Below are 1,265 nucleotides of genomic sequence, written 5' to 3'. Positions count from 1 at the left end.
AGAGCAGCGCGATTTGGACGATTTGGACGATCTGAGCATTTGGACGATCTGAGCGTCGAACGCTCAGATCGTCCAAATCGTCCAAATCGCGCTGCTCTAATCGCGCTTGAGGCGCCGCAGAACTTCCCGACGTTGCTTGAAGCGCCTCCACCATAGACTTTGCATGTAAACCTGCTGCTCCTGACGCTGAAATCGCGTTTGGTGTGAACGCACCATTACAGTTACCGCAGCACGACGTTCTGTGGTCCTCCTGGTGGAGCTTCATGCTGTTTTCTAAGTTTGAACACAGCTAAACCACCGTAGCTCTGCTGAAATCAATGGAGCTGCTCGTGTCACATGACTCATGTTGTGAAAACAGCCTGAGTGAAGGTCCCCATGAACAGCTCTAACATGGACTCCATGTCTGAATCCAGGCAGAAACCCTGAAACTGAAGAAACTTTTTTCTTTCTCTAAGTTCCTCCTTCAAAGCAGGTGGTGAAGCTGAAGCTGAAGCTGGGGAAAGCCTCCTCTCTGGTTCTGGATGACCCGGCTGTGCTGCAGCACCTGCTGACACAGGTAAACAGCTCCATCAGCAGACACCTGTGCAGACTCAGACCAGACTGAGCTTCAGTGTTTCTGTTTCAGCTGAACCAGAAGCTGAAGGACCAGTGGAAGAACAGGAACATCACCCTGAGCTGGAGGAAGCAGGAGGACGGAATCATCTTCCACCTGGAGTCCAGCGAGGAGACTCTGTCGTAGAAAGACCTGCCGTAAACACTAGATTTGATTTCTTCTTTTAGATGCTGTTTGATTATTTTTAATTAGATAAATCACACATTTAACATCATCAAATGAAGCTTTAATGAGGAAACAGATTTTAGTCCTTTTCTCTGTTTGTATTCTAAAGGACAGAAATAAGAAAAGTTTTTTCTTCTTCCTCAGTCGTCTGTGGTCTCCTGCTGCAGAGATGGACTTCAGTCAAACTCAACGTTTTCACTGAGACTCATTTTTTAAGATGCTGAATCAAACTGACAGTTACTGGATGATTTGAATCTCATTTGTTTTTCTTTGCGGTGTTCTGATGTGACATCATGTAAATCAGCTGATTATTCCAACATGMTGTCTGAGGAGATGTAAATATATTTAAATGTATTAAAGACCTGTCACACAGAGAGTGATGGGAGTGTTGCTAACAGCTGTTTTAGGAAAAAATACAAAAATAAACTTTATTCATTCTGAAACCATCTGCTGACAGATACTTTAATTTATATAAATAAATGCAAAC

At 43.8% G+C, this 1,265-nt stretch overlaps 1 protein-coding gene across 2 annotated transcripts in view; it reads left to right on the top strand.

Annotated features, from left to right (window-relative positions):
- The window catches only part of LOC106531974 (secretory phospholipase A2 receptor), a 9,710-nt gene extending 8,489 nt beyond the window's left edge, over positions 1–1,221 (top strand). For both annotated transcript variants that reach the window (XM_014027938.1, XM_014027937.1), the window contains exons 7-9: positions 456–556; positions 626–750; positions 923–1,221. In XM_014027938.1, coding sequence (XP_013883392.1) covers positions 456–556; positions 626–739 — 215 coding nt within the window. In that variant the 3' untranslated portion in view covers positions 740–750; positions 923–1,221. The remainder of the gene's footprint in view (positions 1–455; positions 557–625; positions 751–922) is intronic.
- Positions 1,222–1,265: the final 44 nt, after the last annotated feature.

This window comes from Austrofundulus limnaeus, unplaced genomic scaffold, assembly GCF_001266775.1.
Source record: "Austrofundulus limnaeus strain Quisiro unplaced genomic scaffold, Austrofundulus_limnaeus-1.0 Scaffold700, whole genome shotgun sequence".
NCBI lineage: Eukaryota > Metazoa > Chordata > Actinopteri > Cyprinodontiformes > Rivulidae > Austrofundulus > Austrofundulus limnaeus.
This window is presented reverse-complemented; position numbering and strand designations above follow the sequence as displayed.